General features: G+C 42.4%; 2 protein-coding genes across 2 annotated transcripts in view; one reads left to right on the forward strand and one right to left on the reverse strand.

Moving 5' to 3' along the window:
- Positions 1-20,196, forward strand: part of Cfap43 (cilia and flagella associated protein 43) — a 91,449-nt gene extending 71,253 nt beyond the window's left edge. Inside the window, exons 28-38 of the mRNA XM_085833773.1 lie at positions 2,791-2,910; positions 5,526-5,633; positions 6,888-6,974; positions 7,618-7,706; positions 10,290-10,503; positions 11,340-11,452; positions 12,440-12,599; positions 17,850-18,014; positions 18,845-18,925; positions 19,534-19,687; positions 19,852-20,196. Of these exons, the coding sequence (XP_085689899.1) occupies positions 2,791-2,910; positions 5,526-5,633; positions 6,888-6,974; positions 7,618-7,706; positions 10,290-10,503; positions 11,340-11,452; positions 12,440-12,599; positions 17,850-18,014; positions 18,845-18,925; positions 19,534-19,687; positions 19,852-20,018 (1,458 nt within the window). The 3' untranslated portion in view covers positions 20,019-20,196. The remainder of the gene's footprint in view (positions 1-2,790; positions 2,911-5,525; positions 5,634-6,887; positions 6,975-7,617; positions 7,707-10,289; positions 10,504-11,339; positions 11,453-12,439; positions 12,600-17,849; positions 18,015-18,844; positions 18,926-19,533; positions 19,688-19,851) is intronic.
- Positions 20,197-20,379: 183 nt separating this feature from the next.
- Positions 20,380-25,991, reverse strand: Sfr1 (SWI5 dependent homologous recombination repair protein 1). Its single transcript, XM_021152014.3, has 4 exons — positions 25,884-25,991; positions 24,762-25,072; positions 23,839-24,231; positions 20,380-22,923 (listed from the first exon to the last, which is right to left on the reverse strand). Exons 1-4 carry the CDS (start codon positions 25,894-25,896, stop codon positions 22,729-22,731), a joined length of 912 nt encoding a protein of 303 aa, XP_021007673.1. The 5' UTR covers positions 25,897-25,991; the 3' UTR covers positions 20,380-22,728.
- Positions 25,992-26,174: the final 183 nt, after the last annotated feature.

Consider the following 26,174-nt stretch of genomic DNA (forward strand, 5'->3'; position numbering starts at 1 on the left):
CCTTTGTCAAAGATCAAGTGACCATAAGTTTGTAGGTCTTCAATTCTATTCCATTGATCTGTCTGTTGCTGTACCAGTACCATGCAGTTTTTATCACAGTTGCTCTGTAGTACAGCTTGAGGTCAGGCATGGTGATTCCACCAGAGGTTCTTTTATTGTTGAGAATAGTTTTTGCTATCCTAGGTTTTTTGTTATTCCAGATGAATTTGCAAATTGCCCTTTCTAATTTGTTGAAGAATTGAGTTGGAATTTTGATGGGGATTGCATTGAATCTGTAGATTGCTTTTGGCAAGATAGCCATTTTTACTATATTAATCCTGCCAATCCATGAACATGGGAGATTTTTCCACAGATACTTGAAGTTCTCATCATACAGATCTTTCATTTCCTTAGTTAGAGTCACACCAGGGTATTTTATATTATTTGTAACTATTGTGAAGGGTGTTGTTTCCCCAATTTCTTTCTCAGCCTGTTTATCCTTTGTGTAGAGAAAGGCCACTGATTTGTTTGAGTTAATTTTATATCCAGCTACTGCACTGAAGCTGTTTATCAGGTTTAGGAGTTCTTTGGTGGAATTTTTAGGGTCACTTATATATACTATCGTATCATCTGCAAATAGTGATATTTTGACTTCTTCCTTTCCAATTTGTATCCCCTTTTGTTGTCTAATTGCTCTGGCTAGGACTTCAAGTATTGTATTGAATAGGTAGGGAGAAAGTGGGCAACCTTGTCTAGTCCCTAATTTTAGTGGGATTGCTTCAAGTTTCTCTCCATTTAGTTCGATGTTGGCTACTGGTTTGCTGAATATTGCTTTTATTATGTTTAGGTATGGGCCTTAAATTCCTGATCTTTCCAAGACTTTTATCATGAATGGGTGTTGGATTCTGTCAAATGCTTTCTTAGCATCTTACAAGATGATCATGTGGTTTTTGTCTTTGAGTTTGTTTATATAATGGATTATGTTGATGGATTTCCATATATTAAACCATCCCTGCATCCCTGGGATGAAGCCTACTTGATTATGATGGATGATCATTTTGATGTGTTCTTGGATTCAGTTTGCAAGGATTTTATTGAGTATTTTTTTTAAGTCCTTACTAATGTTAACCCTTTCCACAATGTTACCATTCATTTGATAATTTGTTCTTTCTTCATATGTTTAAGGAACACCTATTAGAGCATATGCAAGACATTACCAAGGCTTTCGATGTCAGGATTTGAGGGGAGAAAAATACAGTCAGCATGACACACAGATCAGTTCCTGCTTAAGGTTTTTGTAAAATACTTCTATTTTATGTTCTTCCAGCTCAAAGAAGCAACATGCCTGCATTAAAATATCTTACACGTGTAGGTAATGTTCTGCCTCGCTCTCCTTGGCTTTCTCAGCTTGCTTTCCACACAAGCCCAGGACCACTGGCCCAGGGTGGCACCAACCATAGCCGGAGGGGCCATCCCATATCAGTCAGTAATCAAGGAAACGCCCCACAGGCTTGTCAGTGTGGTGAGACAACTCCTCCCTCATCCACATTTCCTAGATGAGTCTAGTTTACAGCATGTTGACAGACAGCTAACAGGCAGGTGTTCTGCCTCCTCAGCTCCCATGCTGTGAACAAAGACGACAAAGCAGAAACACAAAATCCAGTTTTACCCTCACTGGCTAACTTTAACCTCAGTTGGATTTTTTTCTTTTTTTAAGAAAAGCTTTTCTGTATTGGTTTTTGGTTTTGCTCAACCTGGTGCTCTCACAATGAATCTACTCCCAGATGATCTTGTTTCATTTTACACACACACACACACACACACACACACACACACATCTTATTCCCTAACACTGGGCACTGGACTACTTTCTCAGTCATGTAAAATCAAGTTCAGCAGGCTGAAGAGAAGGCTCCATGGTTAAGAGTGCTTACTGCTCAATCAGGAGGGTAGGAGCTCAGATCCCAACATCTGTATCAGGCTATCCACAATGCTTGTACCTAGCTGCAAGGGATCCAACACTCTCTTCCAGCCTCCACGTGCACCTGCCCATATGTGTATATTCATACACACACACACTTTTAAATTAAATATCAAAACAAAATAGGTAATATAAAAAGTTCCAAGTTATTAAAAAAAATAGGAGGGGAAACCTTTTTCAGGGCCAAATTGCATGTCTGTTAATTACTATCTGTTAATTACTATCAGAATTTTCTGGGAAGAGTTGCTTACAGCTTGATTTATGAGGCCTGCTTGATTAGTGATCGTTAACATGATCTTCCTTCAGTGTCATTCCTAAAGCAAACCTCAGGCTGAGGAGATGGCTCAGCGTACTGCAGAGTGCTTGCTGTACCAGGGTGAGCACCTGAGTTCAGATTCTTAGATCTGACTTTGAGAAAACCAGGCATGGCTGTGCATGCCTGCATCCCCAGGGCTGGGGCATGGGGATGGGGAGACAGGCAGATCCTGAAGGCCCATTGACCAGCCAGCCTAGCCTGGCCTAGATGGGGAGTTTCAGATTTAGTGGTCTTAAGAGAATAAAGGAGGGAGAAGGATGAAGAACACTCAATATCCTCCTCTGATCTCCATACCTGTGTGTACACGAACACATACACACAGAGAGAGAGACAGAGACAGAGACAGAGAGACAGAGGGAGGGGTGAACAAAATGAAAAATGAAATAAAAACTTCCAAACACACAGTATTTTAGATGGGTCCAGGTAGTACCCCCCTGCCTTACCCCTGCTTTTTCTATGCGACAAAACACGAATGCCAATCGTGACAAGCGTTTGATTATCGCCTTCCGTTTAGTCTTTAGAAGCGGAGCTAAAGAAACTTCAAAATTCTATTCAAGAGAACACGCAGAACTTTGACGACCACCTGAAGAGACTCTTTGAAAGGAGAGTGAAGGCAGAAATGGTCATCAACCAGGTAAAGGAAGCTTTCGCCTCTGTATCTTGTCCTTTTAAGTAGCCTGTGGGACATGAAACCATTTTAGGAAGCTGAGCGGTGCACCCTCCTGGTGCGGAGGCTCGCCTGGCACTGCTAGGCTCGCTCGGTCCTACTGACTTCTCCAGCGCCCTGAGAAGTTGCAGCTTACTGGGAACGGGAGGAGCTCCTGAGAGGTTCTGAGAGAGGTGGCGACGAAGGAGCTGCTTTCTCTTGGAATGACACATGCTCCAACCCTGACTGTGGTAGCGGCTACCTAGCTGCGTGCACGCGGCAGAGCCTCAGATTATACACAGCTTGTGGCGGAATGCACGGTGTGCAGAATTGCTTCGGTGAAGCGGCTATTTTTTTTTTAAAGACATGCTTAGAATTATCTTCTGGTACAAATAATGGGTTGGGGGATCAGACTACGTGGCAATGTCCACAGGACTCGGCAGCTACTGCCATTCCTCCTCTAAGGGACACCATCTAAAAATCAAAAACAAGCTGGGCGTGGCGGCGCAGGCCTTTAATCCCAGCACTCGGGAGGCAGAGGCAGGCAGATTTCTGAGTTCGAGGCCAGCCTGGTCTACAAAGTGAGTTCCAGGACAGCCAGGGCTACAGAGAAACTCTGTCTCGAAAAACCAGAAAAAAAAAAAAAAAAAAAAAAAGAATCAAAAACAAAGGTTTGGGGCAGAACGATTGCAATTTGTTGAAACCCATCAAGCCCTTCCAGACTCAGAGGTCGATGACGTTTTAAGAAAAGAACGCCAGTTGCTCACTGTCTTGGTTTCCTTTTCTGTTGCTGCAGTAAAATAATCTGCCAAAAGCAACTTTCGGGAGAAGGAGCTTACTGTAGCTCAGAGTTTTAAGTTTCAACCATCGAACAGGGAAGTCCAGGCCTCCGCACTGGGCTCCTGATGTACAGTCAGAAGCGCAATAGAGGTGTGTGTACTGCCCATGTCTCTTCCTGCTTTTATATGGTCTGTGATTCCCCTACCCAGAAAGTGATCCTGACCACAATCAAGATGGGTCTTTTCCCATACATTAATCCAGATGATTCTCCACACCATGCCCAGAGGTCCTGTCTTGGGTAGGCTTTTACTGCTGTGAGCAGACACCAGGATCAAGGAAAGCAACTGGTTTTTTTGTTTTGTTTTGTTTTGTTTTGTTATTTGGTTTTTCAAGACAAGGTTTTGCTGTATAGCTCTGGCTATCCTGGAACTCACTTTGTAGACCAGGCTGGCCTCGAACTCAGAAATCCGCCTGCCTCTGCCTCCCGAGTGCTGGGATTAAGGGCGTGCGCCGCCACTGCCCAGTGGAAAGCAACTCTTATAAGGACAACATTTAATTGGAGCTGGTTTACAGATTCATAGGTTCAGTCCATGATCATCAAGGCAGGAGCATGGCAGCATCCAGGCAGGCCTGGTGCAGGAGGAGCTGAGAGTTCTATGAAGCTGAAGGCTGCTAGCAGATACAGGCTTCCAGGCAGCTAGGATGGGGGCGGTAAAACCCACACCCACGGTGACACACTTACTCCAACAAGGCCGTACCTACTCCAATAGGGCCGCACCTAATAGTGCCACTCCCTAGGCTGAGCATATACAAACCATAACAGGCCCCTCCTCCTCTGATCCCGAAGTCTTTGAATTTAACAGTCAATAGCAACCACCTATCTATCACCTGCAGATGCCGACAACAGGGGCATTGCTCTCACACTGATAAACTATCTAGTGTTGATTCTGACTTTCCTGTACAAACTATACCCCTGACAGCAAAATTATAAGGAGGCACATTTCTTTATAAGCTATTTCAATTAGTAAACTTTTAAAAAGGGAGAACATATAATGAGCATTTTTGCAACTCTCAGTAGATTTACTAGGCTTGAGCTTTGAGCATCCAGAGCTACAAACATCCCCCAAAGACAATGCAACATCATGTGTGCCCTGACCAGAGAACACGGATGCACCCACAGTTTTGCCAAAAGGGTCCAACCAAAGGACTAAAAGGGACTTGGGACCCTTACAAACTGTGGTTCGAGTAAACATTTGGAGAGACACAAACCCTGCCTACGGACTGCTGATTGCTGACAATAAGAGGACACGAGATTGTGACAAAATATTGTTAATGACAAGCAATGCCACTATGCCAGGGGTTCTCACTAAGAGAGAATGACAGAAACACGGGAGCTGGTCACTGCTGAGGTCAAAACTCTGGCTCCTACTGGGGCTGAGCGTCTGGTGACACCTGGATTCTGTGCAGGCAAAACTGATTATTTTTTTAACTGAATGGTAATGACAGGTACATTGGGCTGCATAGTAGCCCATTGAACACTGCACTTGTGTTAAGTGTCCCTCTGTGTCTGTCTTTCACTCACAGTGACATGAGAAGTGAGGTAAAATAACCAAGAGCTGTTGTAGAAGGTCCCCATTTGACTTTTCTTTCAGGCATTCATTCATTTAAGGCATCCTTGTCTCATAAGCTCCGTTTGATGGGTGTCAAGTCTATGCCCATCCACAGGAAGTTCTCTCTCAGCTGGGGATGCTGAACTTTAACACTCCTCCTCCTTCCCCTCCCCCTCCTCCCCCCTCCTCCCCCTTCTCCTCCTATCTCCACAGGAGGAACTGAAAATAAACAACATCATATTTTCGTTGCTGCTGGACGAAGAACTCAGCTCCCGGGAACAGTTCCTGAACAACTACCTTTTGAAGAAACAGGAGGAGAAAGTAAGTACAGGACCCTCGGGCATCTGCAACCCTTGTTTAGGCACAGACCGCACTCGGGGAGCCTCATCTGACAAGAATCTTCAACGCCACTCTAATCAAGTACTCTCTGGAGACAAGAGGCTTTAAAGAAAAGGCGAGTAGGGACCATTACAATAATATTTGGCTACTTCACCTCATAGTTTTGTTTTGTTTTTTTCTGTTCAGCCATGCTCCAGGACAGCTAGGGCTACACAGAGAAACACACACACACACACACACACACACACCTCAAAATACAGTGATTAATCATGGCCCAGCTGTAGACCTTGATCAAGACATGCAATCTTTGAAGCTGTTTGCTGGACATTCTCCAGGGAAAGTCACCCTCAATGGGCCATGTGTCACTGAACATAGAAATGATAAACTTAGAATGAAAATGTTCATATTCACAATCATAGTATAAACGTGAATAGATAAGATTTATGAATGAGATAATGGGGATCAATGCTAACTATCAATGTGTGTTTCAGTGGGTGTCAACCTACGTTGATAGTGTTAATTAAGCCCATTGCCAACACATTTACTACATCAGAAACGACATATGTACTCTCTTTAAGAGCCTGTTTATATGGCCAGGTGTAGTGGTGCACACCTTTAATCCTAGCACTCAAAAGGCAAGTCAGGCAGATCTCTGAGATTAGCCTGAGCTACATAGTGAATTCCAGGACAGCCAGGACTATATAGGGAGAGACCCTGTTTTAAAAAGAAAATAGGGGCTGGTGAGATGGCTCAGTGGGTAAGAGCACCCGACTGCTCTTCCGAAGGTCCAGAGTTCAAATCCCAGCAACCACATGGTGGCTCACAACCATCCGCAAGGAGATCTGGCGCCCTCTTCTGGAGTGTCTGAAGACAGCTACAGTGTACTTACATATAATAAATAATAAATCTTTAAAAAAAAAAAAAAAAAGAAAAAGAAAATAGAAGAACAAGTCTGTTTATAACATATGCCAAGAACTTTTTACCAGGCAATGTAGGACATGTCTATAATCAATCGCTATAGGAAGGCCACAAGGTAAAGACCAGCCTGAGCTACATAACAAGCCTATGTCTGAACTATAATAATCTTGCAGGCTACTTAGACATCTTTGACAGAGGAGGAGGAGGCCATTTCAGAGACACTGGATGAGTCCTGTGAGGTCTTACTCTAGAGTCACCTATAACTTTGTTTGCCTTGAGAATTCTCCAGTCCCAGTTAACTATCTGCCATTGCTGTAGACCAAGACTGCAGAAGCCATCCAGAAAGCGAGAGAAGATCTGGACGTGTTCAAGGAGCACCATGACATGTTAGTGGCAGAGGACAAAGTGAGTCACGGGCACATCCACTCCGCAATGCAGAGTCTTGCACTTGGGATTGGCAGGAGAGGCTGAGCGGGACAGAAGTCAGTTTCCTTGTGGATTGCTCTCCTTCTGTCCCCTTTCCTTATGGATGAATTTCATCCTGGGTTAGAAGGAATTTTTGCAAACTTCCCTAGGTTAAGCTTTTTCTTGAGGGGGGCGGGAATATGTTAGAGAAATCATCATATTTAGGGTTCTCAAACTTGGGGTTGTGGAGCCCATGCAATCCCCATAAAATCAACTTAGCAGTAAGCCAGCACTTTATAACAGAGGCAATAGCTTGACTAACACAAAGACAATGGAGTAAAATGACGTGGAAGGAGCAGGACAAAGTGGACGGAACAAAACGTGTGTGTTTCCTGAGTAAATATTACTGGGGGACACTTCTAGGTGACTTTTGATATAAAATAGCACTTCCTAGGCATGCTCCCTAGGAACAAATCTTTGAGGAAGTCTTTGCATCTCCAATAACTTTGTTCTCCAATAACTGTAAAAAAAAAACCAGGTCTTAAAGTCGCAGCAGTACCATGTGTAGTTTCGAAATTGCGTTAACCAATTGAGAAACTTCTGTGTGTTTCTGCAATCCTGGAGGTGATGTGTTTATCCTTAGATTCTGGATCGAAGCTTCAAAAAGGAATTTTCTGACATTTTGGGTCACCAGGTGGATGTCCTCTACAAACTTTTTAAACGCCGGCCAAGGTCTGTTTCTCTCATGCTATCAAATTTGAGGGGTGGGGAGGGCAGGGTCTTTTTAAAAGAACTGTAAGGGCCAGAGAGATGGCTCAGCAGGGCCAAGCCTGGTGACCTGAGTGGTATCCTCAGAACCACATGATTAGAAGGAGAGAACCAACTCCCACAAGTTGCCCTCTGACCTTCACCATGCCCCACAACACACAGACATGTGTGCACATGCACAAAAATAAAAGTTAGCAAATAAATGTCAAAAAGTAAAATAAGTTATAGGTTTTTTTTCACCTTTTCCTGATCAGATAAAAATGATCAGTTCAAGCATTCTGAGGTGAAGGTGTCCACCTGCATCATAATTCAGTGTTTTCCAAGATCTCACTGGTATTGTGTGATGGATAGAGAGAGAGGATGGAGTGTGATGGCTTCTTCTACTCTTTACAAAGAGTGAAGTGTCTGTGTTCTCATTTCACACATGAAAAGTCTTAAATCGGACATGCTTTCCAAAGACACAGTCCACCGAGTAAGTCTGTCTTTGTGGTGTAGACTGGAGTTCCTTGACATAAGCTTCCTAGACTGAACTCACCTGAGGAAGCACTGTTTTTACAGCTAAGTGGCATCTTTACTGCAAAGCTTCCCAAAACTTGGTAGTGGCGTTTGGATTTCCAGGAATAGCAAAACAGCAACATTTCCCACAATTTGACCACAAATTGCTTTTCCTCAGAGAATCGCATGTAACTATCCTCAAAACCAAAGTATTTATTCACAATGATTTTTATAATAAAGTTTAAAATTTTAAAAAAATTCAAAAGAAAGATAGCTCAAAATAACGATTATCTAGAGTTCTGAAATGTGTTCCTAAGTTGGGAGAAGTACTGGAGTAGTTAGCTGATTTCTAACACAATAAATTCAAACTTTCAAACAAATACAATACAGAATTGTGCTGTTTTCCACAAAGAATTTGAGGGATACACTTCACCTTTGACAGGTTACCACCAACTTTGGGAAGTTAGCCCAGAACCTGTCTCACGTCTTAGCTTCTCTCTCCACAGCCCTTACCCCCACTCTGTGTGTATAAATGTGTGTATGTGAGTGTGTGTGAGTGTGTGTGTGTGAGTGTATTTGTGTGTGTGAGAGTGGATGTATGTGTGTGTGTATGTGTGAGGGTGTGTGTGTGACTATGTGTGAATGTATGTGTGTGTATATGTTTATGTGTGTGTGAGTATATGTGTGAGTGTGAGTGTGTGTGTGTATTCCAGACATCAACCTGATTTCTCAGTTCCTTTCCACCTTTTTGATTGTTCTGTTATTGTTGTTTTTAGTTTTTGAGACAGATTCTCTCCCTGGCCTGGGTCTTGTCAGTTTTCCTAGGCTGACTAGCCAGAGGCCCCAGAATCTGCCCATCTTTGCACATCCAGTGCTGGCATGGATCTCAATTGTATCCCACAGTAGTAGGCGTTTTGATATGGGTGCTGAGGACTGAGCCCTGCTGTTTATCCTCTTCAGTACTGACATCTCCCTAGCTCAGTTTCCCTATTTTCAAAAGAGCGCCTTTTCATTTTACTTTCTATCTTTTGAGACACGGCCTTAACTGTATAGCGTTGGCTGGCCTGAAGCTCAATGTGTGGTCCAGAGTGGCCTGGAATTTTCAGTTGTTTTCTTGCTTCAGACTCTGAGTGTGGAGGCCGCAGGGTGATGAGCTCCCAGGTCTGGCTAGGAGTGTGCTATATAATCAACCAAGGGGAAGCACTTATAGTCAAATAGAATCTGCTCTGAAATCTAATCCCACTGTCTTGCAGACCCAGAGCTGGCCTTGGGCCAGTAGCTTCTCCCAGAACCCGACTATCCTGTCTAAAGATATGGGTGGGACCATCACTGGCAGCGCATTGTCAAGTGTCTCCACAGGGAGTGCCCAGCACCATTGTTTGTAACCTTCTTCCTTTCCCAGCCGCAGCCCAAGAAAACTAAGCTAATTCATTAATGCAGACAAAAAGGGCCCTTCCCCAAGTCTATCTATGTCCAGGCATGCCCTACTGAAGAAAAGATACCAGAAGTGGCTATGCCAGACAGACCCAGGGGGCACTCACACTACTATTGGGTATTTGTTTGCCTGCTTACAATACACACACACACACACACACACAGGAAAAGCTGCAGGGCCAGCAATAATTACAGATGTCTGTAATTCTAGGGCATGTCTAGGGGCCTAGGGTATGAACAAAGTGGGCGTTTGTCCCTGGAGTAACCCACTCACTGGCCCTGACGTGACAAAGTAAATTACCATACAGTGTCAGGCTTATGCTAATGGTCTGTTACTTAACAGTGGTGTTTGGTTGGTTGGTTGGTTGGTTGGTTGGTTGGTTGGTTTGGTTTGGTTGGTTGGTTTGGTTGGTTTGGTTGGTTGGTTGGTTTGGTTGGTTGGTTGGTTTGATTGGTTGGTTGGTTTGGTTTGGTTGGTTGGTTTGGTTGGTTGGTTGGTTGGTTTGGTTTGGTTGGTTGGTTTGATTGGTTGGTTGGTTGGTTTGATTGGTTGGCTGGCTTGGTTTTTGGTATTTGGGAGAGTATTAAAAGTTGATGCTCTTTTCTTGCTAATACCAGGGTTCACAAACAGAAAACACAGGCAGATGTGACCAGTCTTGTTCCTTATGGAGAGCGACCAGGATCTGCCAAGTTAAATAAGGAAAACTTAGCGCAGCTAATGAAAGCCATGGATGAGTTGGACAATATCAATAACATGCCCGAAGGCTTGGACCCCTCAGTCTGGGAACATTTCTGCTCAACTAGACGGGCAAAAGTGGAAAATGAATACAAAGTATGTAACTTCATTTTAAATTGTATTTTAAGTATACTAGTAGGAAATAGCACACCTGTCAGTATATCCAGGAGGACTAAGGTTCTCCTACTGGGTAGTAGTTAGTAATATCAATATTAACATAACCAAAGTCTTGTAATATTATTTGCAATGATGTAACTCCTCAAGGTTCAAAATGATGGCCACAAGTGCTAAGCAGTCACTGTACACTGGAAGTAGATGTGACCATGACTGAGATGTCCTCAGAGTGGAATACACATACAGATTTAGAAGACCTACCATGAAACAAGTGAAAAATGTCTCGATAGTAATTTTTACGTTGCTCATGAGCAGAATAATATCTTGGAGAGACTGTGTTCAATAAAAAGCATTAGTAAAATTCAGTCCATCTGTTTCCCTCACATCTGATCCAGTGACTATAACAAGATTCAAACTGCACACGCCGCTCACATTGCTTTTCTCCTGCACGGCGCTGTTAGAAACAATCTTGTTTTGCATAGGGTTATATTTAGCTGGCCAGAAGAATTTAGAATTTCATCTAAAGTGATGGGAACAGATTCAAAATGGTATATATACATGTACATGATACATGCATACACACACACACACAAATGCATACTTGATTTTCAGCAAGAGGCCAACTTGATACTCTTTAAATTATTCATGGACTGTGCCACCCATGTTTTACATAACTCAGCAGGCTTATGAAAATATTTAAACTTCTATTAGTCTCTGAGAAAGGTGGGCTTGTTAAGATTTTCTATGAAAAAAGTCAAAAGACAGATGTTGGCGTCAAGTGTCCCCGTGTCGTGACAGGCTGCGGTTGCATTTCTCAGGTGAAGCAGAAGGCAGCCTGCCTCCTGGAAATGACGACTTTTCTCCGGAAGCGGATGGAAGAGGATGACGCAGTACATCATGAGATCGAAAAAGTGTTCCATGAGCTCATCCGGTAACGCAGCTTCTCGGGGGTTTCCATTCCTATCCAGTGTGAGTGGGGCTCAGTTAAGGACGGCCATCTTTGCAGAGCCAGCCTCCTGCCTGGCTGGCCCACTGCTGGCTCTGCTGCGGTCCTGGCGCTGTGCTGAAATGTTCTATTTTTATATCAAGTGCTTTGTTACCTAAGACTTGTTTCAAAAGAGAATTTGCCATGTGTTGTCTTAACGCAAAAGCAAACTTTGGGGGCGAGGATCGTAGTTTTGTGTAAGAATGCTCCTTCCACATAAAAATACAACGAACCTGTCTCTGTCAATAGAGACTTCTGAGCTCAAGACTGAGTAGAAGACTTAAGCAGACTTCCAAATAATTTCTCGATAAACACCCACCAGGTTTATGTTTTTCTTCATGGAGCCTGGGTGCTTTGTATAAAGTCTTTGCTTCAAAAGGCTGTATGTACAGCCACATGGATAAATACTTCTGTGAGCTTCCCAAATATCAGTTTCAGATGTAGGATGTAGGGAGAATATGAAAGGTATTTATATATATTTAAATATCATCACATACCAGGCACACATGTGCAGCAGCATCAAAAAACAGGCATGCATGTACATGTGTATATGTATATGTGTGTGTGTGTGTGTATATATATATATATATGATATTGTTATATTATCAAAAATCAGTAAGGTCAATTTTTCCATTTAAGTATTTCTAGTTCATTTTATAATTCTTATTACAGTACAAACTATACATTTTTTCTTAACTTACAGTAAGAGTTCATGACTGTAATTTTGTCCATACGGTTGCTTCAATAATCCAAGTAAAATTCCAGCTCATGCGAAGGCACATAGAGGGTCCTCTAGAAAGCTCCATCTTTGGGACAATTCTTCATGCCACCCAGGGTGCATTCCTTCCATCAGAATTTTATCTCTCAGATAGTAGGTGAAGTTAGAAACCTAAACCTATCACAGACACTTCTTTGAAGTCTTTTTCCATTTAGATTACAGGATGAGAAGGTGAGATTCCAGGTGAATTTGACAGTACAAATCCTTCTTAAACAAGGGCAAGTCGAACTGGAGAATTTCCAGTTGATGCTGGAATATTCTGACGCAATTCTCATCAATAAGAATATAATTGAAGACTTGAATTCTGTGATTCGGGTAATTATAGTTCTTGAACATACCGCCTTTTGTATAAAATGCCTCGTAGTGTCTCTCGTTTCCGTGCTAAGTGTACCGGTTATTTTATGTCAATTTAACACAAGCTGGAGTCACTGGAGAGAGGGACCCTCAACTGAGAAAATGTCTTCATAAAGATTGGGCTTTCAGTAAGCCTGTAGACTCTTTTCTTAATTAGTGACCGATGGAGGAGGCCCCTACCCGTAGTGGGTAGGGCCTTCCCTTCTTGGGTTCTATAAGAAAGCAGTCTGATTACGCCATGAGGGGCAAGCCAGTAAGCAGCTCCCCCAACCCCCATGGTCCCTGCATCAGCTTCTGCTATAGGTTCCTGGTCTGTCTGAGTTCCTTTCCTGACTTCCTTTGAGGATGAACACTAACGTGGAAGTGTGGGCCAAATCAACCCTTTCCTCCCAGGTTGTTTTTTGGACGTGGCCTTTCAACACAGCAACGGTAACCTTGACTAAGACAGTATTTTATTCAGTTGTATCTGTGTTTTCTCTCAGTAGATGCCATTAAAATAACCTATAGAGCTTTATAAATGTGCCCAGAACTCACCCTAAGATGCATTTTTTTAAAAATCTCTCTACACAATTCTAAGGTAGGAAAAGTCCAGGACAGTGATGTTAAATGTCTATTCTAACACACATATATATAAATATATATATAATTGTTATATTATCAAAAATCAATAAGGTCAAATTATAAAGGTTTACTGCTGTGAGTAGACACACCATGACCAAGGCAGCCTTATAAGGACAACATTTAATCCTCCTGCTGCTTTCTGGGGCTGGAACATAGCCCCCTTGTCCTATTACATTATCACCAGCTCTCTGGTTCCCAACTCCTTCATGCCTAAGCTTACCGGTCCTGGAACTTGCTCTGTAGACTGACTTTGAACCAGAGACCTGCATGCCCATCTCCTAAACACTGGGATTAAAGGTGTGGTCCACCAAGCATGGATCTAAATTCAGCTGGGTGGGATCTTGCCCCAAGGTCACTACTCCCTCAATTCAATGTAAAATCCTTGAACACAGGCTCAGCTCCATTTCACTTCCTGGTGCCCCTTTAATACTCAAACCACATACTTGATAGTTTTTCTTTCTCAGCTTGCTAGGCTCATTTAAAATGCTCTTCATGAGACTTAACCACAAAGTCTATGATGGGTGTTTCTGAGACTTCCTTTATCAATGCAATTAATGAGTCCCTTCACCTTAGCCTCAAGGCAGACTTTTCAGACAAGGGAAAAAACTGCCACACTCTTCACCAAAATACCACAAAAACAGTCCCTAGGCCACATACTCAAGTTCTTCTCCACTCAAACCTCTTGGACTAGGCCTGCACAGTTCAAATCACACGCAACAAAGTCTTCCATATTCCTACTAGGATAGCCTGTTAAGCCCCAAAGCCAAAGTCCCAAAATTCACATTCTTCCAAACAAAAGCATGGTCAAGCCTATTACAGCAAACCCCAGTCCCTGGTACCAACTCCTGTCTTAGTTAGGGCTTTACTGCTATGAACAGACACCATGACCAAGGCAACTCTTATAAGGACAACAATTAATTGGGGCTGGCTTACAGGTTCAGAGGTTCAGTTCATTATCATCAAGGTGGGAAGATGGTAGTGTCCAGGCAGGTATGGTGCAGGAGGAGCTGAGAGGTCTACATCTTCATCTGAAGGCTGCTAGGAGAAGATTGACTTCCAGGCAGCTAGGAAGAGGGTCTCAAAGCCCACACCCACAGTGACACACCTACTCCAAGGCCACATCTCCAAATAGTGCCACTCCCTGGGCCAAACATATTCAAACCATTACATATATTACCTTAGTTTATACAGCCCTTAGTATATAATCTCTTTGATTTATATAGTTCTGATAGATCTCTAATCACAATTCTGGTTTTGGATGCGAGTCCCCACTCCCACCACACTCCACCAGTGCTTTAATCTAGCTAAGTTTTGATAATCTTACTGATTTGTTTTTCAAATAACCAACTTTTTATTTCATGAATTTTATTCTTTGTTTTCCTATTTTCTATTTCTCTCTCTCTCTCTCTCTCTCTCTCACACACACACACACACACACACACACACACACAGTTTTACTCTCTTTCTGCTGGCTTTAACTTTAGCTTTTTTTTCCCTGGTACATAAAGTTAAATTCTCTTAACTGTATAACAAGAAAATTTGAATGAATGCCTACTTAGCTTTAGGAGTATTGGAAGCTCTGCCCCTCTAAAGCGCAGCTCAGTGCTGTATTCCGTCTTTCCGTAGTCTGTACTCATGAACACTGATGTATGGAGACTGTTCTGTGTCTTTTCCTCTTACAAGGAGTAATTAGGGACCAGACTGGGTTTTACATTTACACGTGTATTCAGAGTTCCTCGGTAGTATTTTTATCTTCTTTGTTGAGTTCCTTCTACTATCTCTGGACTTGATGAACTTCCTTTAGCATCCTTACAGAGCTGACCCACTAACACTGGATTTCCTCTGTCCACTCAGTTCCCCTCAAAATGTCTTAATCTGTCCTTCATTTTAAAATAGTCCACTCTACATTTAGAGGTTTTTTTTTTTTTTTTTTTTTTTGGTTTTTCGAGACAGGGTTTCTCTGTGTAGCCCTGGCTGTCCTGGAACTCACTTTATAGACCAGGCTGGCCTCGAACTCAGAAATCCACCTGCCTCTGCCTTCCGAGTGCTGGGATTAAAGGCGTGCGCCACCACCGCCCGGCTTACATTTAGAGTTTTGAGAAAAGGTCTTGCTACAATTGCCTAGGCTGGCCTCAAATTTAGGACCCTTTCAGATTAGCCTTCATTTCTGAAACATGGCTTTTTAAACATGATTCTTAAATTCTTGGTTGACAGGATTTTCGTGGGAGGCGGTTCTTTTCTTTTTTTGTTTCAGTATATTCTTCCTTACCTTTTCACTAGGAATATATAGCTTGCTTTCCTTTTTCTATGTTGGTTTCTTCTACCCTTTCCCTACCAAAACCATCCTGATGAGGCAGGGCTTGCTGTTCTCTCAGTGGCCAAAGGCCTTAGCTCTATAAAAGAAAAGGCTAGCTTTTCCTAAATGCTGGTTCCAATCTTGCTCCAAAACTAGACAACCGAAGTAGACTCCCCAACTTTCCACCTTTTTCAAGTGTTCTTGGTAAACATGTAGTGGAGGTTTGCAGAAAATACCATGCTTAGCCAGGTTTGATGATACCTGTAACCCCAGAACTCAGAGGCCAGGTCAAGAGATACAGTAAGTGCCAGCCTGGATTACATACCAAGATCCTGTCTCAGAAAATCTTAAATTGTTAAAATTGTAGGTTGATTAGCTGAGTAGATTACAGTATCAATAACTGTTGTAGATTATAGTATCAATAACTGTTGTAGATTATAGTATCAATAACTGTTGGTGGAAAGACTGTGACTGGAGCTTTGGCTGGAGTCAGTTAAGAGTTCTGTTTGCCCTTTGTTAACTTAAGATGTATTTAAAAACATTTCAGTGGAATGTCCAACTTGACAAGAGTTCAGATCGAGTCCTCTCTATAGATCACGTGTAAATACCTGCACATTGATTATTCCACAGATATCTACTTATGGGTAATTTTAAGCCATGAGATTGGTCGAGATAACCGAGAAAGTTAGATAGACCAAAAATAGGGAGTTTGTGTTTGCACCTCCAATCCAATTCTGAAAGGTCCAGCACAGAAGGAAACAGGGAAAGAGGTGGAGGAACTTCTAGTGAAGTAGGAAAGAAAACTAGGCACTGTTTCCTAGCTACCCCGAGAGAAGAGATGCCAAGTAGATTTGTGCAGTGTCAACTATTTGACAGGAGTGGTCTAAGTAGAGGGCTAAGGAAGGGGCACCACTCAGGAGGGGTGAGATACCAGGACATGGGGACAGAATGACACTAAGCACATCCTACAACACTGCCTGAGAGGAAGGTGGGAAAGGAGACAGGGCTCTAAAACATCGCTGCTCCGCCTTAGCACACTGGCATTTGGGATGGATTATTTGCTACGGGGGGCCACCCTGTGTAGGCTGCTTAGCAGCATCCCTGACCTCTACTCATGACATGCCAATGGCAACCTCTCTCCCCCCACCTTGCATAAACCAAAGCATCTGACCCTCGACTGGGTCAACGGCTCTCCTCAGCAGAGAAATGTTTAAACTTAGAGACTATTTTGGCTACTGAGGGCCAGATGAAACAAGCGAGCACAGGAGTAGGGTGACTGAGATACAATTTTAAAAGATGAGGGAAGGTAAGAACTGCAAGGAGTCGAGGGACCAAGCTCCGAGCAAAGGATGAATAACGGAGTAGAACGTGGCAGGGCAGGGCTTAGCTGCACGAGCATCAAAAAGAAGAGAAAGAATGGAAAATGGTAATGGGTAGTATCTGACATAAATTGATAGACTGCTTGACTGACAGACAGCCCAGGCTGGCTCAGAGATTATGTGATCAAAGCCTCCAAAGAACTAGAATTGCAGGTAGGGGCCACCACACAGGGCTATAAATTCATTTTAGAGACACAGTAATCTCATCTGATGATCTTAGGACCATCTTTATTTAAATAAATTATCCGTATTAATGTTCCTTAATTTTGAGATCATGTACTATTAAATATTTAAGTGAATTGAATAAGTATTTAATATTTTATTTGATAATAAAAGTTGGTGTTGGGCTGGAGAGATGGCTCAAGCGGTTAAGAGCACTGACTGCTCTTTCAAAGGTCGTGAGTTCAAATCCCAGCAACCACATGGTGGCTCACAATCATCCGTAATGAGATCTGACGCCCTCTTCTGGTGTGTCTGAAGACAGCTACAATGTACTTAGATATAATAATAAATAAATCTTTAAAACAAAGTTGGTGTTTAATATTTAATTTAAATGTTATTTATCTTTAACTATTTCTGAATTTCATATGGGTTATTAAATAACCTATATAAATATATTGAAGATATGAATCTATAGCCTAATATGAATAAACTGAGTAACCATTATTCCAAAATGAAGTACAAAACAGCAGGGTGTTTAAGTGTCACATCTGACATTTTTCCTTGCTACTAGCTACGAGATAGATGCTGGTATGCCTAGCCATGTTAACCACATGCTTTATCCAGGAGGATCAGCTGCGAAGACATGAAGACTTCCAAACCCATACAGGTTATCAGATAAGTCTTAGCAGCTTCAGATGGTCTGCAGTCTCGTATACAGAATCAGACCCTGACTACTCATTTTTACTCTTTTAGACTCAAGGACAAAAGAAAGTTGCTAGTATGATGGAAAGTAAAGAGGTCCACAAAGGAATCTATCAGATTGAGTGGGAACACAAGAAAATGGAGATGGAGATGGAGGACCTAAACCAGAGGGCCTGGGACATCCAGATGCTCTTCTTCTCACGAGACCGGCAGAAGGCAAGTCTTCCCTGCCCCAGCCTGTGTCCATTCTTCGAAAAGACTTACTGCCTGCCTGCATATGGCAAGCATCATATGCCAAGCCAGATCTAAGCACAAGCCAGGTGTGAGCACAGCTAAGTTCTTTTCCCTACAGGGCTTTAATTTGCTAATTACATGACTCTTTTCTTATTTCCCATCTCTCTACAGACACTCACTCAGGCTTAAAGATTTGAGTCAGTCTTTCCTGTACCTGTCTTTCCCAGTTTAGCTATTTATCTTCTTCGTCTCCTGTTTCTGCCGCTGTTCGGCCAGTCCTCCGTTTTCATTGGTTTAAGAGTAAGATGCGCTGTCTTACAATTAGCCTCTAACTAGTCTCTTGGCCCGGGGTCTCTCGTATCCTCATTCATGCTCATTCTGTCGTCCACCTACACATGCCCTCTCTCTCCCTTTCTCCCTCCCCTCCCCTCCTTTCCCTCTCAACATTAGTTTTATTATTTTTTATACTGCTGTCACATTGAATTCCTACTTGATTCTAGTAACATCTATTCAAATATTTTAAATGACACTCTTTAGCTACCAAATAAACTACAAAGTCCCTAGGTAGACAGTATCTTTCAAAGTTGAACAAATGAAAAACATTAGATCTTTGTAATGATTAGCATATAGAGAGATGAGTGTATTGATAGCTAAATAAGAGTAAATATGATAGCACAAAAGGCAAATTAATCTTAACATACAGATATTTGCTATGAAAAGCTGTAATTTTCAAAACTGTCTATAGTTACCTCAAAGAAATAGAAAACATTATCCTAACATGTATTGTGATGCCTTTTTTTCTTTTTTTAAAGTACCTAAATGAACCAAACTACGAGAATGTGATTGCCATTCAGATTGGAATAATGGAGCAAACGATCAGTGTTATAGATAAGGTCAGCCTCAAGCTTATCAATTATTCTAAAGCTAACAGACATGAACCATATGGACAAAGTAATGTTTCAGCCACGGGCTCTGACAGAAACTAACATTAACTTGATAATTTACTGATACTCATGACAATCAAGAGGTCCCCAAATGGTGTCTTTGTAACCATAGCCAGTGCTAAGACTGCAGCACTTCTCTGGATACTGGGAATAATTTATGTGGATTTGCTTTCACAGTAGTTAAATCTGAGCCACACAAGTACCGATTGTTTTCCTGGCATTTGGACTTTTGTTTTTTAATCTTAGTATCACTTAGTAACAAAACTGGTTTTACTATGTATAGCATATAAGATTAAAGGAAAGTAATTGCCAAGGTTTTAAAATGTTCATTGTTAAATTAAGACCATCTAAAAATCTTTTCTAAAGTGTGGTATTAACATTCTATCTTTTAACAAAAAAAAAAAACCCGAGTGTTTACTATGGACAGACCATCCAACAGATACAAGGGATATATACAGTATTATCTTAAGTGATGATAAAGTATTTTAAAAGTACAAATGTTTTTATAAACTTTTTTTCAACACTGTTTTGGGGTTTCATGGGAATAAAAATTTCAGAATCATAAGAAGAATGTAGAAAACTGCAAAAAGCTACTCAAGAAACTGGGAAAATACAGCAATCAGAAAGATGTTGCAAATTTCACCCTAAGCTGTAATCTACGGGAAGAACTGGTGGCCGTCTCAGAGAGACAAGACATTTGCAATGAGATAGGTGAGCTCTTTTTCTCAGTCAATCAAAGGGATTCTAACCAGTTTCCCCATAGTTGGACAACAGTCATAGCTCCCAGCATCCCCTTCGACAGGACTGACCCTAAGTGTTGCTTCTGTATGGAAAGAGGTGGTAATAACGACTTCTGTTCTCCATTTCTGGATTAGGATCTAAGCTGACCTGTGAGAAGATTGCTAGAGAACGCTACGACAACCAGCTGAAGCTGCAGAGGCTGTTGAACATCTCCAAGCAGCAAGCTGAGCAGATCTCAATCCTGCAGGCTGAAGTTGAAAGACTCAGGATGAAGACATTCCCTGCTCTCATCCCAATGTAGAGCAGAAGGCACACAACACCCAACTAAATGTCCCTTGAACAGAATCACTTGGACAGAAACTTCTTTCTCTCCTTATCAGGAAATTTAAGTAGGTCACCTCTTAGCTGCACAGTTTTAATAGTACAGTTTAGGTGGTTACTCAGCACAGTTACCTATCCTCCAGGAATAAATGAGTAAAATATTGTAAAGTGTCGCTTGTATTTATTAAAAAACAGTGGTTTTCAGCCAAGAAACACTGGATTGTAAATTATATTTCACAAACAGTCTTCCTTCCTTCCCTACTGTAACAGAACTGTTTTGTTTTGTTTTTAACCCTCAAAGGGTCCAGTAAACGTGTGCTCATTACCTTGAAATCCTTTATTCTACTTTGTAGAAAATTCTAATTCTGCAAGACAACTCCTTGGCAAACATAATCCCATCCACCCTCCCAGAGCTGCGGTCTGCTGACTCCAAGGGACATCTTCAAGATCACTTATCATTGTCTGACTCCACGTGAGAGCAATGTCCCAGTTTTCTGCAACTTATAATCTAAATTTAGGTTTAATGTACATCACCATATATAATATATACTTGAATGGGTAAAAGTAATCAAAACAAATCTTTCACTTGGGAGCATACTCCTGTAATTTCACAATCATTAGAACTGGCTGCCATTCTGGGTTACATGAGACTACCTCAAAAAAATAAAAATTCCCACTTAAGTTTGTTTTGCCTATTCTGGCATATTAGTTTTTATCTTATTTGACTTTACTCTCATCCCTAGAAGCCTGTCTTAGTTTTTTAATGAGACAGAAAGAGGGTGGATCTGGATGAGAGGGGAAGGAAGAACTAGGAGTAGAGGGAAGGGAAACTATCAGAATCTATGTAAGAGAAAAAAAAGCTATTTCCAATAAAAGGAAAAAATGAATACTTCCAGCTATCACAGATGTAAAAATAGTAGGAAAAAATTCCATTTAGAAGAAACTGACTTTCCATTAGTGCTCAGCACTTCGTGTGTCAACAGCAGGCCCAACATCTCTTTGCGGACTCTTCCTTCCCCACAACTAGAAGGATTCTAAGGTAGGTAGTTTAGATGACTTAGCAGAGAAGCCATTGGTAACACTTCTTGTAGGATTTCTAAGAGACTTTTGAGAAGCACAGAGATGGGATCAAGAGGTAAGGTACAGGCACTTTATACTTAGCATGGGATTGCCAGGTCTGTGACAACTGCAGAGTCAAGCATGGATATACTGGATTTGGTTTTGCTAGTATGTCATTTAAACGAGCTGCCTGAATACTCCCTTAGCAAAAAGACAATGTCCTAAATTTAACAGACCGATTCTGGTCTTAATGGACAAACATCCCGGGCTACTTATGGCTTATCACCAACCTTAAGAGGTGCTCCTTCCTCAGCTGCCTCAGCTTTGAAGCACGGATAAGCTGAGCTTGGAGGACAACTGCCCAAAGATCCCTTCCAGTTTAGTGGTCTGACAGATGCAAGGGCTCTAACCCACCCATCAACACTGTTCATGGTACCAACGCCTCTTAGCTTCTGCTCAACAGCAGTTATGTTCCTAAGTTTTTATAGTTCATTACTAGTGATATAGTCAATTAGGTCAAGCATAGCATGGCCTTATGTGGAGGAAGGACAGATTCACAAATACAGATGGCAAGAGGGAATTTATACATACATGTATATGGTAGGTGGGTGTGTACAGGTCTGAATCCCCTGTTGTATCAAACAGCAAGGGTTTTCAGATCAGAAGGGAAGGAGTGTGCTCAACTAAAAATGAACTTCTGGGAAGAGACTCTAGAATACTGGCCAATTAGAAACGAATCTTTTTTCTAGATCCCAAGGCAGAAATCATGAAGGCTTCAGGAATGACTGGCAGATAGAACGAGGAGGCCCCAAGGCTCTCCCTTAAAAATGTTAGCCCTTTGTCTTCCAAGTTCATACAGTAGCCACAGCAACAGCAACACTCGTTCCCCATGGGCTCATTGTAAATTCTCAGCTACTGGGCCAGCTTAGGCCACATTTTTACACATGGCTCTGGCTGAGAGCTATGAACTCAACAGACCGTTCCAATTTACATCACAGATAAAGCCACAAAGGCAATTATGAAGACCGTTCATGCCAAGAGCACCTTCGTGTAGGAAATAAGGCTATGAAGCATCCCAAGAAACAGATGTTCATTTTAGTACATGAGGAAAATGAAAGCAAACTGGAGAAAAGTGTAGACATTTAAGTTTAATTAGCTGCTAGGTTAGCAAACAGATACATTAAGCAAATGAGGCTAGGTCCATGAACTTAGGAGGGGCAGGCTACATTTATGCCACTTGAGATTTAGACATTCAACATACTACTTTCTAATACTGAATATAAAACCTTTTGCCCCCCAAATCAATGAATTACCCCTGGTTTCTAGAATTATCCAAACTTCCTTTTAAACACAATTTTAACTTTTTATACTTAAATATTTTCTTTAGCAAACATATCCAAAATACTAAGCTTCGTCTTATAATTTTGTGTCAGAATATCCCAAACTGTTCAACATTCCTCCCTCTAAGCCACAACAGCTTAGATCTTTTTTTTCCCTTTAAAACATTTCTCTTTGCATTGCCATTCTCAAAGACAATCTGTAAAGCGGCCAAGTGTACAGCTCAGGAACAGAGCACGTTTTGAGGCCCTAGGTATGATCACATCACCCAAAGAAGAGAGGGGGGAATAGCCTCACACCCCCGTAAATTCTTCTTCACTTCGATTGTAGTGCAGCAAGTTGTCGTCTATCCCGTAGAAGTCGATCAGCTCGGTGAGCGTCAGCTTCTCGTCCTCGTCCTCCGACATGATAGACTGCAGCTCACACAGCAGCCGCTGACCACACTTCCTCCACTTCTTTATTAGATTCTCTAACTCAGTCACGTCGTTCTGAAACAGAAAAAGTCAGTCAGTCATCAGATGTGGGGCTCTTAACTCACATCATCAAGGTAGCTAAATTAATGAATTAGTTCCTGTCTAACTTTAAAGGCCAGTAACACAGGTATAAAGGGCAGTACAAGCTCTGGACAGACCTTAACCTTAGAAAAGTATTATTAAATTCACGTATTAGATGTAAGAACAAACTGAGGGTCTCAATACACCATTTATATAACTATACTTTTTAAGATATGACGTTGGGTTGTGCCTAACTTCTCCATGTACTGCAAACTTCTTAAAGGTAAAAATATTCAAGTTTAAAGTATTTTCAACATTTCGCATCAGGTACATTTAGAAAAGTCCTAAAAATTCAAAACCACATATAAGACATGCCATTCTGTCACTTACTCCAGTTTTGGGATAAAATGAGGTGTTACGTGGGTAAGAACTACAAAGATAATAAATGTCTCCTTCTAGACATCCATGTTCTATTTTACTCAACGTGTGTGAGCTGAAACCTAAAATCCGTTTTCTCAAATAAAATGCCTGACATTTAGGCAGGATCGTTACTGAAAGTACAGCACTTTGCATTCTGTGGTCCATTTTTAGTTCTAACGCCATCCCTCTCTGTTCCCACTGCATCTTCATTGCACCCCTCACACTTCTCATCTTGCTACTGGCTAGAAATTAAGGCCAAAACGCTCCACCTGTGCATTAAACAAAACCCTAAGCTTTTAAGTTTTACCTGGTGTTGAAGGGGTTCCTCAGCCTCACTCTGAACCAACTACTTCCATTTCAGTCAAAGCTCTTGTAACGCGGGTTTCTGGTTTTCTGGCTGACTGTTTATCAAACTAAAATGTATCTCCAATTTTAGAAACTACTGCAATTTATGTAAAAATGATATAACGGTTCTAAAATCCTTCTTACCTTTATTCTATACATCTTGACTAACTTTAACCTCCGAAGAAGGTCTTCCTTCTCTTCAACCTGCCTGATCAATCTTATTTTTTCTTGTTTTAATTTTTCTCTAACGGCCGCATTCTCAGACTCCTTTGGGAGGGCATTAGATGACCCAGTATCCGGCGACTTAGATTCACACGTGGTTTTCTCCTCTGAGCTCTTTTCTCCAGGCTCACTGTCTTTGTTTTTCAAGCTTTCTTGGGCCTTTGAACAACTTTCTTCCTTTGAAGATTCTCCTGGTTCTGAAGGGGTCTGATTATTTTCGTCACTCTCTACCTTCATACGCTTCACCACACTACAAAATGAATGAGATGAAGATCTTGCTTTCTTTAACCTCTCTTTAGGTGTTCCACTCAGAGGCTGAAAAAGACACAAACATCAAAAATGTTAAGGATACATTCTTGTAGTAAATCGATCTATTAAAAATAAAGGCTATATGCTTCTATGATAGGTACAATGGATGGCTTTCTGTTTCCACAAATCTCATGCAAGCATCACCAATGTCTCTAATATCCAGAGGCTACCTATAGTCTTACTTTAGCAAGGTTAACTAAAATAGGACTGAGACACTTCGCCTGCCACTGGCAGCTAGTATTTGCCTGATAATACTAGAAATGCTTCAGAACTATAAACTAAGGAGAAGACCTGCTACCAAAGACGTCCCCCTAAGAAATACTGTACAGATTCAAGTTTCCTTGGTTTGGAGCATCGCAGTAACCTCATAAGAAATTAAACAAAATGAACTGATTCAAGAAGAAAATCTTGGCAGTTAGAAAGGTATGAGCTACACATTAATTCACACTCCAGTATCCTTAAAACCGGCACTATCAGAATACTTTGGAACAGACAGATGGGGGTGGGGGATAGAGGACAACACAAGATATCCATACTTGTTTTCCTGAACTATTCGAATGGGGTGATGGTGGATTCTCCCTGGTCTGAGGAGTGGCAGGTGAAGTCGGGGGTGATGGTGGATTCTCACTGGTCTGAGGCACATCAGGTGAAGTCGGGGGTGATGGTGGATTCTCACTGGGCTGAGGGGCAGGTGAAGTCGGGGGTGATGGTGGATTCTCACTGGGCTGAGGAGCGACAGGTGAAGTCGGGGGTGATGGTGGATTCTCACTGGCCTGAGGAGCGTCAGGTGAAGTCGATGCTGAATCTGATGGGTTTTCCATCTTGGAAGTGAACTCCTGATTTCCTTCTGAAAAAGAAAAGACACGAATGATAATCAAATTAATTATCTCAAAACAGACCTCAATTTTTCTGAACAAAATTTTCTTCAGTGAACACCAAAAAAGTCAGCCATTTCTTCCAATTATATGTAGCTATAATTTATTCTAATCCTTCTCATAGTTTTCCATTTACCTTTCCACATGGGGAAGTAACCCAGTTTTGTTTCTTTCACGACAAATAAACCAGCTAGTATCTCATTGACTTTCATTTTTTCCCTACAAAACATCCCCAAAAATTTGTGTTTCAGGAAGTGGAGCTATACCTAGTCAAGAATTTTCATCTTTGTTATAATTTCGTAAATAAAAGCTATACAGCCTGAATCTTGAATCTTAAAAGCTTTGCGCCTAGAACCAAGTTCTGAGGTGTCAGAAAGCAGCATCTGCCCCTTTGGGTTTACTACGGTCAAAGACTCCGCCCTCCTCCCCCAACCCCGCCCATCTTTTCCACCAAGCCCCGCCCCTCTCCACCCCGCCCCCTCCCCCTCCCTCCTCACCACAGAAAGCCCTCCCCCCGACCCCCGCGCCCCACTCAGCTCCCCTCTTTCCCCACCCCGTCCCCATCACAGAAAGCGCGCTCCCCCGCTCCCTTCTCTTCAGCAACCCCGTCGCCCTCCTTCTCCATTCCTCCTCTCCTCCGCCTCCCTCGCCACAGAAAGCCCTCTACCCCACAGAGCAGGAGTCCGAGCTCCCGCGACGCCGGGCGGGGAGAGCTTCTCCGTCAGATACCCAGACACCCGCAGGCCTGCCGCTCAGGCCAGCCCCAGGGAGAAAGCTCAGTACCTTCCTCAGCCATGCTCACAGCGGCGACACAGCGTACACACAACCAGCGGAGCGCCCGCAGCCCACTGACCTCGCCCCGGGGGCGGAGCCTCACCGGAGGAGAGACGTACGATTGGCTAGGCTTGGCCGGAGCAGGCGGATGTGCTCCGTACAGCTCCGACTGCGCGTGCGCGGCGGGCCGCGGGCCTCGGCCACGGGGCGGGGCGGGGCCCGGCGGGAGGCGGGCGCGGCTCGTGATTGGCAGGGCTGGCCGGCGCGCTCCAGGGCTCGGCTACGCGCGCGCGGCCGCCA

This window comes from Mus caroli, unplaced genomic scaffold, assembly GCF_978045245.1.
Source record: "Mus caroli unplaced genomic scaffold, Mus_caroli_1 scaffold_20, whole genome shotgun sequence".
Lineage (NCBI taxonomy): Eukaryota > Metazoa > Chordata > Mammalia > Rodentia > Muridae > Mus > Mus caroli.

Excerpts from the sequence above, each read along its gene's own strand:
- Sfr1 (XM_021152014.3), bottom strand. Across the intron at positions 24,232-24,761 it reads CGAATAGTTCAGGAAAACAA|CCTCTGAGTGGAACACCTAA; the intron begins GTATGGATATCT and ends TGTCTTTTTCAG. Across the intron at positions 22,924-23,838 it reads TCAAGATGTATAGAATAAAG|AACGACGTGACTGAGTTAGA; the intron begins GTAAGAAGGATT and ends TTTCTGTTTCAG.